Source organism: Coregonus lavaretus (genome assembly GCF_964263955.1).
Source record: "Coregonus lavaretus genome assembly, contig: HAP1_SCAFFOLD_2828, whole genome shotgun sequence".
In the NCBI taxonomy this organism is placed as follows: domain Eukaryota; kingdom Metazoa; phylum Chordata; class Actinopteri; order Salmoniformes; family Salmonidae; genus Coregonus; species Coregonus lavaretus.
Window position 1 is genome coordinate 25001 of NW_028163886.1, and position 15000 is coordinate 40000.

General features: G+C 50.0%; 1 protein-coding gene across 1 annotated transcript in view; it reads right to left on the reverse strand.

The window, feature by feature from the left end:
• LOC311117683 (NT-3 growth factor receptor-like) overlaps positions 1-15000 on the reverse strand; it is a gene marked incomplete at both ends in the record, with an annotated part of 49836 nt that overhangs the window by 19492 nt on the left and 15344 nt on the right. The window contains 2 exons of the mRNA XM_084192613.1: positions 9156-9357; positions 9634-9743. Coding sequence (XP_084048739.1) covers positions 9156-9357; positions 9634-9743 — 312 coding nt within the window. The remainder of the gene's footprint in view (positions 1-9155; positions 9358-9633; positions 9744-15000) is intronic.

A 15000-nucleotide genomic window follows, 5' to 3' on the forward strand; every position in this document is an offset into this window, starting at 1 on the left:
AACAGCCCGCCCAATCAGTTTGCTGGCTCTAACAGCCGCCCAATCAGTTTGCTGGCTCTAACAGCCCGCCCAATCAGTTTGCTGGCTCTAACAGCCGCCCAATCAGTTTGCTGGCTCTAACAGCCCGCCCAATCAGTTTGCTGGCTCTAACAGCCGCCCAATCAGTTTGCTGGCTCTAACAGCCGCCCAATCAGTTTGCTGCCTGTTCTCAGTAAACTGATTGAGAGAATTGTGTTTGACCAAATTCAATGCTATTTTTCAGAGAACAAGTTAACTACTGACTGTCAGCATGCATCTAGAGAAGGGCACTCAGCTTGTACTGCACTGACTCAGATGATGATTGGTTAAAAGAAATGGATAATAAGATGATAGTTGGAGCTGTATTGTTAGATTTCAGTGCAGCCTTTGATGTTATTGATCATAAATTGTTTTAGAAAAAATGCTATTGCTATGGATTTACATCACCTGCCATCACATGGTTGGAGAGTTATTTATCCAATAGAACTCACAGTGTTCTTCAATGGAAGCTTCTATAACATGAGATATGTACAGTGTGCGGTATCCCTCAGGGCAGTTGCCTTGGGCCGATACTCTTCTCTATTTTTACAAATGATTTGCCACTGGTCTTACATGAAGCTAGAATGACTATGCTGATGATTCCACCTCTACATGTCAGCACCCAAAGCCAGTGAGGTCACTGATATTCTAAATAAGGAGTTCCAGTCAGTATCAGAATGGGTGATCAGTAATAAACTGGGCTTAAATACATCTAAAACCTAACAGCATTGTATTTGGTTCAAAACATTATCTTAAGACCTAAACCTCAACTGGAGTTGTGCATAAAGGGTGTGATCACTGAACAAGTTGAGGAAGCTAAACTCCTAGATATAACATTGGATGGTCAATTACCATGGTTAAGTCATATTGACAAAGTTGTTGTCAAGATGGGAACATGGGGAGGGTCCTTTCTGTTATAAAAATATGTTCTACATTTTTGACACAAAAAAATGAACTGTACTCCCATCTTTATGACTGTCCGGTAATATGGTCAAGTGCAGCAAAGAAAGACCTAGAAAGCTGTGTCACGTCTACTCCCTCTCTCCCGCTCTACCACTCTCCCGCTCTCCCTCTCTCCCTCTCTCCCGCTCTCCCTCTCTCCCTCTTTCCCGCTCTCCCTCTCTCCCTCTCTCCCGGTCTCCCTCTCTCCCGCTCTCCCGCCCTCCCGCTCTCCCGCCCTCCCGCTCTCCCTCTCTCCCGCTCTCCCGCTCTCCCGCTCTCCCTCTCTCCCTCTCTCCCGGTCTCCCTCTCTCCCGCTCTCCCGCTCTCCCTCTCTCCCTCTCTCCCGCTCTCCCTCTCTCCCGCTCTCCCGCCCTCCCTCTCTCCCGCTCTCCCGCTCTCCCTCTCTCCCGGTCTCCCTCTCTCCCGCTCTCCCGCTCTCCCTCTCTCCCTCTCTCCCGCTCTCCCGCTCTCCCTCTCTCCCGCTCTCCCGCCCTCCCTCTCTCCCTCTCTCCCGCTCTCCCGCTCTCCCTCTCTCCCGCTCTCCCTCTCTCCCTCTCTCCCGGTCTCCCTCTCTCCCGCTCTCCCGCTCTCCCTCTCTCCCGCTCTCCCGCTCTCCCTCTCTCCCTCTCTCCCGCTCTCCCTCTCTCCCTCTCTCCCGCTCTCCCGCTCTCCCGCTCTCCCTCTCTCCCTCTCTCCCGGTCTCCCTCTCTCCCGCTCTCCCGCTCTCCCTCTCTCCCTCTCTCCCGCTCTCCCTCTCTCCCGCTCTCCCGCCCTCCCTCTCTCCCTCTCTCCCGCTCTCCCGCTCTCCCTCTCTCCCGCTCTCCCTCTCTCCCGGTCTCCCTCTCTCCCGCTCTCCCGCTCTCCCGCTCTCCCTCTCTCCCTCTCTCCCGCTCTCCCTCTCTCCCTCTCTCCCGCTCTCCCTCTCTCCCTCTCTCCCGGTCTCCCTCTCTCCCGCTCTCCCGCTCTCCCGCTCTCCCTCTCTCCCTCTCTCCCTCTCTCCCGGTCTCCCTCTCTCCCGCTCTCCCTCTCTCCCTCTCTCCCGCTCTCCCTCTCTCCCTCTCTCCCGCTCTCCCGCTCTCCCTCTCTCCCTCTCTCCCTCTCTCCCTCTCTCCCTCTCTCCCGCTCTCCCTCTCTCCCGGTCTCCCTCTCTCCCGCTCTCCCGCTCTCCCTCTCTCCCGCTCTCCCGCTCTCCCGCTCTACCGCTCTCCCGCTCTCCCTCTCTCCCTCTCTCCCGCTCTCCCTCTCTCCCGCTCTCCCTCTCTCCCTCTCTCCCGGTCTCCCTCTCTACAGCTCTCCCGCTCTCCCTCTCTCCCGCTCTCCCTCTCTCCCTCTCTCCCGCTCTCCCTCTCGCCCTCTCTCCCGCTCTCCCTCTCTCCCGCCCTCCCGCTCTCCCTCTCTCCCGCTCTCCCTCTCTCCCTCTCTCCCGGTCTCCCTCTCTCCCGCTCTCCCGCTCTCCCGCTCTCCCTCTCTCCCTCTCTCCCGCTCTCCCGCTCTCCATCTCTCCCGCTCTCCCGCCCTCCCTCTCTCCCTCTCTCCCGCTCTCCCGCTCTCCCGCTCTCCCTCTCTCCCTCTCTCCCGGTCTCCCTCTCTCCCTCTCTCCCTCTCTCCCGCTCTCCCTCTCTCCCTCTCTCCCGCTCTCCCGCATCTTCCGCTCTCCCTCTCTCCCTCTCTCCCGCTCTCCCTCTCTCCCTCTCTCCCTCTCTCCCTCTCTCCCGCTCTCCCGCTCTCCCTCTCTCCCTCTCTCCCGCTCTCCCTCTCTCCCTCTCTCCAGCTCTCCCTCTCTCCCTCTCTCCCGCTCTCCCTCTCTCCCTCTCTCCCTCTCTCCCTCTCTCCCGCTCTCCCTCTCTCCCTCTCTCCCTCTCTCCCGCTCGACCTCTCTCCCTCTCTCCCGCTCTCCCTCTCTCCCGCTCTCCCGCTCTCCCTCTCTCCCGCTCTCCCGCTCTCCCGCTCTACCGCTCTCCCGCTCTCCCTCTCTCCCTCTCTCCCGCTCTCCCTCTCTCCCTCTCTCCCGCTCTCCCTCTCTCCCTCTCTCCCGGTCTCCCTCTCTCCCGCTCTCCCGCTCTCCCTCTCTCCCGCTCTCCCTCTCTCCCTCTCTCCCGCTCTCCCTCTCGCCCTCTCTCCCTCTCTCCCGCCCTCCCGCTCTCCCTCTCTCCCGCTCTCCCGCTCTCCCGCTCTCCCTCTCTCCCTCTCTCCCGGTCTCCCTCTCTCCCGCTCTCCCGCTCTCCCGCTCTCCCTCTCGCCCTCTCTCCCGCTCTCCCTCTCTCCCGCCCTCCCGCTCTCCCTCTCTCCCGCTCTCCCGCTCTCCCTCTCTCCCTCTCTCCCGGTCTCCCTCTCTCCCGCTCTCCCGCTCTCCCGCTCTCCCTCTCTCCCTCTCTCCCGCTCTCCCGCTCTCCATCTCTCCCGCTCTCCCGCCCTCCCTCTCTCCCTCTCTCCCGCTCTCCCGCTCTCCCTCTCTCCCGCTCTCCCTCTCTCCCTCTCTCCCGGTCTCCCTCTCTCCCTCTCTCCCTCTCTCCCGCTCTCCCTCTCTCCCTCTCTCCCGCTCTCCCGCATCTTCCGCTCTCCCTCTCTCCCTCTCTCCCGCTCTCCCTCTCTCCCTCTCTCCCTCTCTCCCTCTCTCCCGCTCTCCCGCTCTCCCTCTCTCCCTCTCTCCCGCTCTCCCTCTCTCCCTCTCTCCAGCTCTCCCTCTCTCCCTCTCTCCCGCTCTCCCTCTCTCCCTCTCTCCCTCTCTCCCTCTCTCCCGCTCTCCCTCTCTCCCTCTCTCCCTCTCTCCCGCTCTCCCTCTCTCCCTCTCTCCCGCTCTCCCTCTCTCCCGCTCTCCCGCTCTCCCTCTCTCCCGCTCTCCCGCTCTCCCGCTCTACCGCTCTCCCGCTCTCCCTCTCTCCCTCTCTCCCGCTCTCCCTCTCTCCCTCTCTCCCGCTCTCCCTCTCTCCCTCTCTCCCGGTCTCCCTCTCTCCCGCTCTCCCGCTCTCCCTCTCTCCCGCTCTCCCTCTCTCCCTCTCTCCCGCTCTCCCTCTCGCCCTCTCTCCCGCTCTCCCTCTCTCCCGCCCTCCCGCTCTCCCTCTCTCCCGCTCTCCCGCTCTCCCGCTCTCCCTCTCTCCCTCTCTCCCGGTCTCCCTCTCTCCCGCTCTCCCGCTCTCCCGCTCTCCCTCTCTCCCTCTCTCCCGCTCTCCATCTCTCCCGCTCTCCCGCCCTCCCTCTCTCCCTCTCTCCCGCTCTCCCGCTCTCCCTCTCTCCCGCTCTCCCGGTCTCCCTCTCTCCCTCTCTCCCTCTCTCCCGCTCTCCCTCTCTCCCTCTCTCCCGCTCTCCCGCATCTTCCGCTCTCCCTCTCTCCCTCTCTCCCGCTCTCCCTCTCTCCCTCTCTCCCTCTCTCCCTCTCTCCCGCTCTCCCGCTCTCCCTCTCTCCCTCTCTCCCTCTCTCCCGCTCTCCCTCTCTCCCTCTCTCCAGCTCTCCCTCTCTCCCTCTCTCCCCTCTCCCTCTCTCCCTCTCTCCCTCTCTCCCTCTCTCCCGCTCTCCCTCTCTCCCTCTCTCCCTCTCTCCCGCTCTCCCTCTCTCCCTCTCTCCCGCTCTCCCTCTCTCCCTCTCTCCCTCTCTCCCGCTCTCCCTCTCTCCCTCTCTCCCTCTCTCCCGCTCTCCCTCTCTCCCGCTCTCCCTCTCTCCCTCTCTCCCTCTCTCCCGCTCTCCCTCTCTCCCTCTCTCCCTCTCTCCCTCTCTCCCTCTCTCCCTCTCTCCCGCTCTTCCGCTCTCCCTCTCTCCCGCTCTCCCTCTCTCCCTCTCTCCCGCTCTCCCTCTCTCCCTCTCTCCCTCTCTCCCTCTCTCCCGCTCTCCCGCTCTCCCACTCTCCCTCTCTCCCTCTCTCCCGCTCTCCCTCTCTCCCGCTCTCCCGCTCCGGCGCTCGACGCCACAGGTTTACTAACCACCGGTCCTGGGAACCATCATTACACACACCTGGCAACCATCATTACACACACCTGGCAACCATCATTACTCACACCTGGCAACCATCATTACGCACACCTGGCAACCATCATTACACACACCTGGCAACCATCATTACGCACACCTGGCAACCATCATTACACACACCTGGCAACCATCATTACACACACCTGGCAACCATCATTACGCACACCTGGCAACCATCATTACGCACACCTGGCAACCATCATTACGCACACCTGGCAACCATCATTACGCACACCTGGCAACCATCATTACACACACCTGGCAACCATCATTACACACACCTGGACTTCATCACTACCTTGATCAGTCCCCCTTTATCTAGCACTCTGTAGCCTCACTCATCAGGCAGTATTGGTTCTGTTTTCTCCAGACGCTTCTCTTGTTTTGTATCTCTCCATGTTCGTTATTATTAAAGTCACCAACTGCACCTGCTTCCTGACTCCCTGCGTCTCCGTTACAAGCTGGCTCAAAACAGAGCAGCACGCCTTGCCCTTAAATGCACATACAGAACTAACATCAACAACATGCATGCCAGTCTTTCCTGGATGAGGGTTGATGAGAGATGAACTGCTTCTCTTCTAGTTTTTATGAGAAATATTACTGTGATGAAAATTCCAGATTGTCTGCATAGTCAAATAACCAGAAGGACCAAGTCACTATTATTCGAGTCACAAGCAAGTCTCAAGTCACAAGGTCCGAGTCTTCAGTCCCAAGTAGAACACGTCGAGTCTCCAATCAAGTCTAAGTCGTGCATTCTGAGAGCATGACAAGTCAAGTTGATTCACAAGTTTTTAAAATCAAGTCTCAAGTCAAGTAAAAATTAAATCTATACATGCAATGACTTGTTCAACTACAAATCTTTGTCTATTTATTGAGGCTACCAGACAGCCCTTTTCATTGTTTAGTCGACAACACATTTTGATGATGTCATTGTAAAATGGGGACCTAGTAGCAGTCGTAAGGGCATGACATCAGCAAATCAAAACTTTATTGGTCGCAGACACAGATTTGTAGATGTTATTGCAGGTGCAGCAAAATGGTTGTGTTTCTAGCTCCAACAGTGCAGTAATACCTATCAATAAAAAATATACAATACACACATAATCCAGAAAAATACAAATAACATAGATATTAAGAAATACCAGAATGAGCAATGTCAGAGACTGGAATATAAATACATATACAGTGGGGAAAAAAAGTATTTAGTCAGCCACCAATTGTGCAAGTTCTCCCACTTAAAAAGATGAGAGAGGCCTGTAATTTTCATCATAGGTACACGTCAACTATGACAGACAAAATGAGAAAAGAAAATCCAGAAAATCACATTGTAGGATTTTTTATGAATTTATTTGCAAATTATGGTGGAAAATAAGTATTTGGTCAATAAAAAAAGTTTCTCAATACTTTGTTATATACCCTTTGTTGGCAATGACACAGGTCTAACGTTTTCTGTAAGTCTTCACAAGGTTTTCACACACTGTTGCTGGTATTTTGGCCCATTCCTCCATGCAGATCTCCTCTAGAGCACTGATGTTTTGGGGCTGTCGCTGGGCAACACGGACTTTCAACTCCCTCCAAATATTTTCTATGGGGTTGAGATCTGGAGACTGGCTAGGCCACTCCAGGACCTTGAAATGCTTCTTACGAAGCCACTCCTTCGTTGCCCGGGCGGTGTGTTTGGGATCATTGTCATGCTGAAAGACCCAGCCACGTTTCATCTTCAATGCCCTTGCTGATGGAAGGAGGTTTTCACTCAAAATCTCACGATACATGGCCCCATTCATTCTTTCCTTTACACGGATCAGTCGTCCTGGTCCCTTTGCAGAAAAACAGCCCCAAAGCATGATGTTTCCACCCCCATGCTTCACAGTAGGTATGGTGTTCTTTGGATGCAACTCAGCATTCTTTGTCCTCCAAACACGACGAGTTGAGTTTTTACCAAAAAGTTATATTTTGGTTTCATCTGACCATATGACATTCTCCCAATCCTCTTCTGGATCATCCAAATGCACTCTAGCAAACTTCAGACGGGCCTGGACATGTACTGGCTTAAGCAGGGGGACACGTCTTGCACTGCAGGATTTGAGTCCCTGGCGGCGTAGTGTGTTACTGATGGTAGGCTTTGTTACTTTGGTCCCAGCTCTCTGCAGGTCATTCACTAGGTCCCCCCGTGTGGTTCTGGGATTTTTGCTCACCGTTCTTGTGATCATTTTGACCCCACGGGGTGAGATCTTGCGTGGAGCCCCAGATCGAGGGAGATTATCAGTGGTCTTGTATGTCTTCCATTTCCTAATAATTGCTCCCACAGTTGATTTATTCAAACCAAGCTGCTTACCTATTGCAGATTCAGTCTTCCCAGCCTGGTGCAGGTCTACAATTTTGTTTCTGGTGTCCTTTGACAGCTCTTTGGTCTTGGCCATAGTGGAGTTTGGAATGTGACTGTTTGAGGTTGTGGACAGGTGTCTTTTATACTGATAACAAGTTCAAACAGGTGCCATTAATACAGGTAACGAGTGGAGGACAGAGGAGCCTCTTAAAGAAGAAGTTACAGGTCTGTGAGAGCCAGAAATCTTGCTTGTTTGTAGGTGACCAAATACTTATTTTCCACCATAATTTGCAAATAAATTCATTAAAAATCCTACAATGACATTTTCTGGATTTTTTTCTCTCAATTTGTCTGTCATAGTTGACGTGTACCTATGATGAAAATTACAGGCCTCTCTCATCTTTTTAAGTGGGAGAACTTGCACAATTGGTGGCTGACTAAATACTTTTTTCCCCCACTGTACATATAATGGTGCAGCAGTAGTTATATAGGATGGTGTGTATAGACAGAATGGACAGTAGATGAATAGAGAAGGTATGTACAGCAGGCAAGACAGGTTGACTAGATTAATTTGCAGGTCTTGGTGATCCAATGGTGAAAGCTCCATTTCATACAAAAAATTATACAAGTAAATGTACCAAATATACAAGGGCAATAGGCCAAAAGAAATAGCCTCTGTATCAGGTTTATCCTGGTCTATCTGGAAGGACACAGAAACCAAACGGATATTTCATCACCATTCATCAATGGATGAATAATGGTCTCTTCTTCAACGTACTGACATCAAAGCTTCGCACGCAGGCCAAGTTCCCTACAGCGGCTTGGGAAAGTATTCACCCCCCTTGGCATTAGTATTCACCCCCCTTGGCATTAGTATTCACCCCCCTCGGCATTAGTATTCACCCCCCTTGGCATTAGTATTCACCCCCCTTGGCATTAGTATTCACCCCCCTTGGCATTAGTATTCACCCCCCTTGGCATTAGTATTCACCCCCCTTGGCATTAGTATTCACCCCCCTTGGCATTAGTATTCACCCACCTTGGCATTAGTATTCACCCCCCTTGGCATTAGTATTCACCCCCCTTGGCATTAGTATTCACCCCCTTGGCATTAGTATTCACCCCCCTTGGCATTAGTATTCACCCACCTTGGCATTAGTATTCACCCCCCTTGGCATTAGTATTCACCCCCCTTGGCATTAGTATTCACCCCCCTTGGCATTTGTCCTATTGTGTTGCCTTACAACCTGGAATTAAAATTGATTTTTGGGGGGTTTGTATCATTTGATTTACACAACATGCCTACCACTTTGAAGATGCAAAATATTTTTTGTTGTGAAACAAACAAGAAATAAGACAAAAAAACAGAAAACTTGAGCGTGCATTACTATTCACCTCAAAGCCCCCCCTCTTATCCAGAGCGACTTCCAATGAGTGAGTGCATACATTTCTCATACTGGCCCCCCGTGGGAAACGAACCCACAACCCTTGCGTTGCAAGCGCCATGCTCTACCAACTGAGCTACAGCAGGGCCAATATAATATAATAACACTAGTAAGTCAAAACACTTACCATATTCCACAATTTCTGAAAAGGAGATGAAAAGGGGTCATGTAAATGAATGAATGAATGAATGAATGAGTGATATGAATGATATTCTGCTTACATTTATCGTGCTAATATGCCACCGATTCTTAGGTGTCAGACTTAGCTGTCTTCTACCACTAGAAGCTCCAAATTGAATAATCCAAATGTGCATTTAGCTAAATCTGGCGCAATGCATCCATTTGCTTTTAGCTAAATCATTTCTCACTGTTCTGAGAATTATCTTTTTGTTGTCCCTGTCTAAAAAGATGTTGTGGTTACCGTCAGGGTCGGGGTCAAAGGGCGGTGCCATGAGGAAGTGTCCGTAGACGGTCTTGGTGACGGTCCCCAGGGAGTTGGAGGCCTCCAGCGTGTAGTTCCCATTGTCGAAGTGTGTTGGGTTCTTAAAAGTCAGACAGCCCTCCAGATAGTCCTGGTAGAAATCCATCTCTGTTCTGATGTAGTCACTCTGCAGGATCTCTCTCTGTGTACAATAATGATCAGAATACAGTTTATTTTTCAACCTTTTCAAAAGACCCAGACTCTTTACATCATTGGTTCTGAATACTTCTTTGGGGTTTTTCCCAGCACTACTCACCTGATTGAAACAACCAGCTCATCATCAAGCCTTTGATGATTTCAGTCAGCTGTGTAGTCCCCGGGAAAAAACTAAAACATGCACCTCTTGGGGTCGCCAGGAGCAGGATTTGTAAATGCTGCTTTCCATAATAGAGATGAATAAAAAGTAATGAAATCCCACCTGTTTGTGGTACCATCGCAGTGTTGGGGAGGGATAGCCTCTCACTGTGAACTCTATGCAGGTGTCATGGCGCCGCTCAGGCTCGGCCAGTTTCAGGATGACTGGTGGAACTGTAAGGGGAGCAGAGGAAACTGTGAGAGTTTTGACACGGCATGGCTCGGCCAGTTTCAGGATGACTGGTGGAACTGTAAGGGGAGCAGAGGAAACTGTGAGAGTTTTGACACGGCATGGCTCGGCCAGTTTCAGGATGACTGGTGGAACTGTAAGGGGAGCAGAGGAAACTGTGAGAGGTTTGACACGGCATGGCTCGGCCAGTTTCAGGATGACTGGTGGAACTGTAAGGGGAGCAGAGGAAACTGTGAGGGTTTTGACACGGCATGGCTCGGCCAGTTTCAGGATGACTGGTGTAAATGTAAGGGGAGCAGAGGAAACTGTGAGGGTTTTGACACACAATGGTGGATCTAACTTTAATTCATGGTTGGCCTTTCAATTCCACAAGCTAGATTTCACAATGCAAAACATTACGCCAGAGATGATGATCCATAAGATCAGCTGTGTGAGAGCTGAAAACACTGATATGATTAAAACCCAGATATCAGAACTATAATCCAGTTGGTTCCACATTTCCATGACAGTATTTCCCTGAATAAGCAGTAAAATGGCAGCTCTCCCAGAACCAGGGTCCAGCACCCTATTCCCTACATAGAGTAGTGCACTACTTTTGACCAGGGTCCAGCACCCTATTCCCTACATAGAGTAGTGCACTACTTTTGACCAGGGTCCAGCACCCTATTCCCTACATAGAGTAGTGCACTACTTTTGACCAGGGTCCAGCACCCTATTCCCTACATAGAGTAGTGCACTACTTTTGACCAGGGCCCAGCACCCTATTCCCTACATAGAGTAGTGCACTACTTTTGACCAGGGTCCAGCACCCTATTCCCTACATAGAGTAGTGCACTACTTTTGACCAGGGCCCAGCACCCTATTCCCTACATAGAGTAGTGCACTACTTTTGACCAGGGTCCAGCACCCTATTCCCTACATAGAGTAGTGCACTACTTTTGACCAGGGTCCAGCACCCTATTCCCTACATAGAGTAGTGCACTACTTTTGACCAGTGCCCTATGACTCATCCTGTAACTACATTAACAGAAGAAAGCAGTTGCAGGATACATTTACATTTAGGTCATTTAGCAGACACTCTTATCCAGAGAGTCATTTAGCAGACGCTCTTATCCAGAGAGTCATTTAGCAGACGCTCTTATCCAGAGAGTCATTTAGCAGACGCTCTTATCCAGAGAGTCATTTAGCAGACGCTCTTATCCAGAGAGTCATTTAGCAGACGCTCTTATCCAGAGAGTCATTTAGCAGACGCTCTTATCCAGAGAGTCATTTAGCAGACGCTCTTATCCAGAGAGTCATTTAGCAGACGCTCTTATCCAGAGAGTCATTTAGCAGACGCTCTTATCCAGAGAGTCATTTAGCAGACGCTCTTATCCAGAGAGTCATTTAGCAGACGCTCTTATCCAGAGAGTCATTTAGCAGACGCTCTTATCCAGAGAGTCATTTAGCAGACACTCTTATGCTTTTCCCCTTTGCAGAAAAGCATCCCCAAAGAATGATGTTTCCACCTCCATGCTTCACGGTTGGGATGGTGTTCTTGGGGTTGTACTCATCCTTCTTCTTCCTCCAAACACGGCGAGTGGAGTTTAGACCAAAAAGCTCTATTTTTGTCTCATCAGACCACATGACCTTCTCCCATTCCTCCTCTGGATCATCCAGATGGTCATTGGCAAACTTCAGACAGGCCTGGACATGCGCTGGCTTGAGCAGGGGGACCTGCGTGCGCTGCAGGATTTTAATCCATGATGGCGTATTGTGTTACTAATGGTTTTCTTTGAGACTGTGGTCCCAGTTCTCTTCAGGTCATTGACCAGGTCCTGCCGTGTAGTTCTGGGCTGATCCCTCACCTTCCTCATGATCATTGATGCCCCACGAGGTGAGATCTTGCATGGAGCCCCAGACCGAGGGTGATTGACCGTCATCTTGAACTTCTTCCATTTTCTAAGAATTGCGCCAACAGTTGTTGCCTTCTCACCAAGCTGTTTGCCTATTGTCCTGTAGCCCATCCCAGCCTTGTGCAGGTCTACAATTTTATCCCTGATGTCCTTACACAGCTCTCTGGTCTTGGCCATTGTGGAGAGGTTGGAGTCTGTTTGATTAAGTGTGTGGACAGGTGTCTTTTATACAGGTAACGAGTTCAAACAGGTGCAGATTAATACAGGTAATGAGTGGAGAACAGGAGGGCTTCTTAAAGAAAAACTAACAGGTCTGTGAGGGCCGGAATTCTTACTGGTTGGTAGGTGATCAAATACTTATGTCATGCAATAAAATGCAAATGAATTACTTAAAAATCATACAATGTGATTTTCTGGATTTTTGTTTTAGATTCCGTCTCTCACAGTTGAAGTGTACCTATGATAAAATTTACAGACCTCTACATGCTTTGTAAGTAGGAAAACCTGCAAAATCGGCAGTGTATCAAATACTTGTTCTCCCCACTATAGCTCTGAATCCACGATATGGCAGGGGTTGAAAAGCCAGAGCAGGTACGTTTTCTTAACAACAGGTTATGGTCAATAATATTAAAGGCTGCACCGAAATCTAACAGTACAGCTCCCACAATCTTCTTATTATCAATTTATTTAAATCAATCATCAGTGCATGTTGAGTGCCCTTCTCTATAAGCATGCTGACAGTCTGTTGTTAATTTGTTTACAGAGAAATAGCATTGTATTTGGTCAAACACAATTTTTTCCAACAGTTTGCTAAGATCTGGCAGCAAGCTGATAGGTCTGCTGTTAAAACCAGTAAAGGCCGCTTTTACCACTCTTGGGTAGCGGAATGCCTTTGCTTCCTTCCAGGCCTGAGGACAAAGACTTTCCTCTAGACTCAGATTAAAGATAAGGCAAGACATGAAAATGGTTGTTTAGTAATGATCAACAAACAATTTGACAGAACTTGAAGAATTTTGAAAAGAGTAATGGACGAATGTAGCACAATCCAGGTGTGGAAAGCTCTTAGAGACTTACCCAGAAAGACACACAGCTTTAATTCTCCCTACCCTCCCCTCCCGGAGGATCTGAGCCCTAGGACCATGCCTCAGGACTACCTGGCCTGATGACTCCTGGCTGTCCCCAGTCCACCTGGTCGTGCTGCTGCTCCAGTTTCAACTGTTCTGCCTGCAGCTATGGAACCCTGACCTGTTCACCGGACGTGCTACCTTGTCCCGGATCTGCTGTTTCTCTCTCTCTCTCTCTCTCTCTCTCTCTCTCTCTCTCTCTCTCTCTCTCTCTCTCTCTCTCTCTCTCTCTCTCACCTGCTGTCTCGATCTCTGAATGACCCTGCTGGTCATCTATGAACGTTTAAATATCTGGCCTTAATGGCCATGTACTCTTATAATCTCCACCCGGCACAGCCAGAAGAGGACTGGCCACCCCTCAGAGCCTGGTTCCTCTCTAGGTTTCTTCCTAGGTTCCTGCCTTTCTAGGGAGTTTTTTCCCTCAGAGCCTGGTTCCTCTCTAGGTTTCTTCCTAGGTTTCTGCCTTTCTAGGGAGTTTTTCCCCTCAGAGCCTGGTTCCTCTCTAGGTTTCTTCCTAGGTTCCTGCCTTTCTAGGGAGTTTTTCCCCTCAGAGCCTGGTTCCTCTCTAGGTTTCTTCCCAGGGGATGTAGCTCAGTTGGTAGAGCATGGCGTTTGCAACGCCAGGGTTGTGGGTTCGATAAAATAATGTATGTGCTAACTGTAAGTCGCTCTGGATAAGAGCGTCTGCTAAATGACTAAAATGTAAATGTAAAATGTAGGTTCCGGCCTTTCTAGGGAGTTTTTCCTAACCACCGTGCCTCTACATCTGCATTGCTGGTCTAAAGTAGTGCACTATATAGGGAATAGGGTGCCATTCTCTGGTCTAAAGTAGTGCACTATATAGGGAATAGGGTGCCATTCTCTGGTCTAAAGTAGTGCACTATATAGGGAATAGGGTGCCATTCTCTGGTCTAAAGTAGTGCACTATATAGGGAATAGGGTGCCATTCTCTGGTCTAAAGTAGTGCACTATATAGGGAATAGGGTGCCATTCTCTGGTCTAAAGTAGTGCACTATATAGGGAATAGGGTGCCATTCTCTGGTCTAAAGTAGTGCACTATATAGGGAATAGGGTGCCATTCTCTGGTCTAAAGTAGTGCACTATATAGGGAATAGGGTGCCATTCTCTGGTCTAAAGTAGTGCACTATATAGGGAATAGGGTGCCATTATCTGGTCTAAAGTAGTGCACTATATAAGGAATAGGGTGCCATTCTCTGGTCTAAAGTAGTGCACTATATAGGGAATAGGGTGCCATTCTCTGGTCTAAAGTAGTGCACTATATAGGGAATAGGGTGCCATTATCTGGTCTAAAGTAGTGCACTATATAGGGAATAGGGTGCCATTCTCTGGTCTAAAGTAGTGCACTATATAGGGAATAGGGTGCCATTATCTGGTCTAAAGTAGTGCACTATATAAGGAATAGGGTGCCATTCTCTGGTCTAAAGTAGTGCACTTTATAGGGAATAGGGTACCATTCTCTGGTCTAAAGTAGTGCACTATATAGGGAATAGGGTGCCATTCTCTGGTCTAAAGTAGTGCACTATATAGGGAATAGGGTGCCATTCTCTGGTCTAAAGTAGTGCACTATATAGGGAATAGGGTGCCATCTGGGAGGCATCCTGTATCAGGGTGTGAGCTAGCATCACAGGCTGTAGGGTGTAGCCAGCTCATTGGCCACATCAATTTAACTTCATTACCAAGACAACATCTCATTGGATCCTAAATGTACCTGCATAATTCCCCTGCTCCACCTGGTAATAGATGTATTCTGTTTAGACGGTAAAGGCTGTCAATTATTCTCCAGGCTTGTTTGGCATTAATCTAATCCATATTCCAATCCTTCTGTTCTCAGCGCTCTCTAACGAGTCATCACAGCCGGTACACCTGAAATAGCTCAGTAGCTTTCACAACCTTAAATCATGCTAAAGACAATATTAGAAAGACTGCCATAAAATACAGTATGTTTCCAATCAACAGGCATTGAGGTCTACAGTACAGATTGTTGTTGTGTTCTCTCTGGCAGTTAATTGATTGATTAAAAGCATTGATTAGCTAGATTTCAAGACATTCCAGCCCTGAGTAGAGGTGATAGATGAAGACCTGACATTGACATGTTGGTCATTCAGCAGCCGCTCTTCTCCACAGACACTTCCAGTTAGTGAGTCATTTAGCAGACGCTCTTATCCAGAGCCACTTACAGTTAGTGCATTCATCTTCAGATA